The sequence below is a fragment of the Aplysia californica genome, unplaced genomic scaffold (assembly GCF_000002075.1).
Source record: "Aplysia californica isolate F4 #8 unplaced genomic scaffold, AplCal3.0 scaffold00763, whole genome shotgun sequence".
NCBI classification, from domain to species: Eukaryota; Metazoa; Mollusca; class Gastropoda; order Aplysiida; family Aplysiidae; genus Aplysia; species Aplysia californica.
Genome location: NW_004798033.1, coordinates 347216 through 349409, shown reverse-complemented (window position 1 = coordinate 349409; position 2194 = coordinate 347216). Strand labels below are relative to the sequence as shown.

The 2194-nt window shown below is 47.0% G+C and overlaps 1 protein-coding gene across 3 annotated transcripts in view; it reads left to right on the top strand.

Annotated features, from left to right (window-relative positions):
• LOC101861321 (ceramide phosphoethanolamine synthase) overlaps nucleotides 1–2194 on the top strand; it is a 52825-nt gene that overhangs the window by 34998 nt on the left and 15633 nt on the right. The window contains exon 1 of one of the 3 annotated variants that reach the window (XM_005109306.3): nucleotides 341–1793. The exons of the other annotated variants lie outside the window; for them this stretch is intronic. Coding sequence (XP_005109363.1) covers nucleotides 1738–1793 — 56 coding nt within the window. The 5' untranslated portion in view covers nucleotides 341–1737. Of the gene's footprint in view, nucleotides 1–340; nucleotides 1794–2194 lie in introns of those variants that run through there. 3 annotated transcript variants of the gene reach the window in all.

Here is a 2194-nt window from a genome sequence, read left to right as displayed (position 1 = left end):
TCTCTCTCTCTCTCTCTCTCTCTCTGTCTCTCTGTCTCTCTCTCCCTCTCTCTCTCTCTCTGTCTCTCTCTGTCTCTCTTTCTCTCTTTTGGCGTTCGTTACTTTCTTGTAACACCTCTAATATGTGTGTTGCATATGCCATTCTTACTGAAACTAAACAAAAGGTTCCCTTTTTACATGACCAGCTGTGTAGAATCCTTTAATTCCAACTTGCTTTGCGCCACGCGCGGCTTCCTTTATTTCTTTAGTTGCGTGACGCATCAAGTGTCTCCCTCCGCCGTCACAGGTTGGTGTCGTCAGTGAATCCGGGTCTCCGCGATACTCTCTCTCTCTCTCTCTGTCTCTCTCTGTCTCTCTCTCTCTCTGTCTCTCTCTCTCTCTCTCTCTCTCTCATTCACCCTCCCCTGTGCCACTGCAGAACCGCCTAGTAGGACTACCTTGCATTCCCTCTCTCCCTCTCTCTCCCTCTCTTCTCCTTCTGAATCTGATAACTGCGCGTTTCTTCCTCACTTCACACACACGCGCGCGCGCACACACGCACGCTCAAGTCATTTTCTGTGCCACATACCTCCCGTCGCGCGGCGGTAACATGATTACGTATTGTAGGATCTCGACTTTAATGTGTCTCAGTCTAGATTTACACACATTCGCTGTTGTTTGCTCCTGTTGTTTTGACTGAACGTGCAATCTCGGACTAGACTTACCCACACGCATTCATTTTCGTTTCTTACTTGAAAGGTCTGGCCTTTTACAGCGTGTTTCAGTCCAGGTCCTCACACTCACACAAACCGAGGCCCACACAAACACAAGCTCACCCGCGCTCTTCATTGTGGTGTTGTCTTTGCTGTAATTGTAAATTCAGACAAGATCTACACACTCAAAAGCAGTCGACCGCGTTTTCTGCGGATGAATGACGTTCTTTTTTTCTCTTCAATTTTCATCGGATGTACGCGCAGTGCGTTGTCAAGAGTACATTGTGTGCGATTGAATGTCAGCAGGACCAAACTTTCAGTCGTGTACAACGACAGCCGGTGTTCTTCCAGGATTTGTTTTGGTTTGGATGTTTGTTTTTCTCGTATAGGATCTGACGTTATTTGAACTACGAGACCGGGTGCCGGTATTGTTTGTTCAGTTTTGTTTGGGTTTTTAGTTTGGTGGGTTTGGGTTGTTGTTTTTTTTACACTTTTGTCAGTCGCTGTTTTGTCTAGGCTACCGTGAACCACGGGGCCGCTGCGGCGCCCCTAGAGACGTGTTTGTTGTTCCGTGCCATTGATAATTTATCATTGATAGTGGTACCGACCGTGGTGTGGTGGGTGCTGTTTTAGCCTCCGACGTTTTCTGCTGTCTGTTGGGCTTGTTGTCCCGGGATTAACGCTGTGCCAGTGTTGGTGAGTGAGGCGGTGACAGGAGGTACACTCCCTGCAGGATAACTAGTGGTCATTGTTTTGTGACCGACCATCTTTTGGACGTTGTGGTCATCTCTGAGGTGTTGTGTGGTAGTGAACATTGTGGTCATCTTTGAGGTATCTTGTGGTAGTGAACATTGCGGTCATCTTTGAGTCATCTTGTGGTAGTGGACATTGTGGTTATCCCCGAGGTGTTGTGTGGTAGTAGACAAGGCGGTCGTCTTTGAGGTATCTTGTGGTAGTGGACACCGTGGTCATCCCCCGAGGTGTTGTGTGGTAGTGGTCATCTTTGGAGTGTCGTGTGGTAGTGGACGTTATTGACACCATCGTGATGTCTGACAAAGGGCGTCCAGGTAGCCCTCTCTTTCTGGCTGTGGAGGTTCACAGGTAGGCTGGGGGCTGGGGTACTTTGATATAGTGTGTTATTGTTGTTTTTGACATGTTGTGATGTTTTTGTTGTTGTGGAGGGCTGGCGGGTGCTCTAATGTAGTTTGCTCTTTCTTTTCCATTAAATATTTATCGTCCTTATCCCTCATCTTTCTTTTTTTTTGGGGTCTTTTTTATTCTCTTGCAAAACCTCTAATCTTGGGCATTAAGTGACGTAATTGTGTTGCAAGTGCCGTAAAATGCTTACTACAACCGAAACCCCCTCCCCCCATCAAAACAAATTATGTACATAGTTCAGATAGGCGTGGGACTTGTGTACTCAGACATGGTGACCCTGTTTCATTTGTTTTTGACGTACTCTCTCTCTCTCTCTCTCTCTCTCTCTCTCTCTCTCTCTCTAA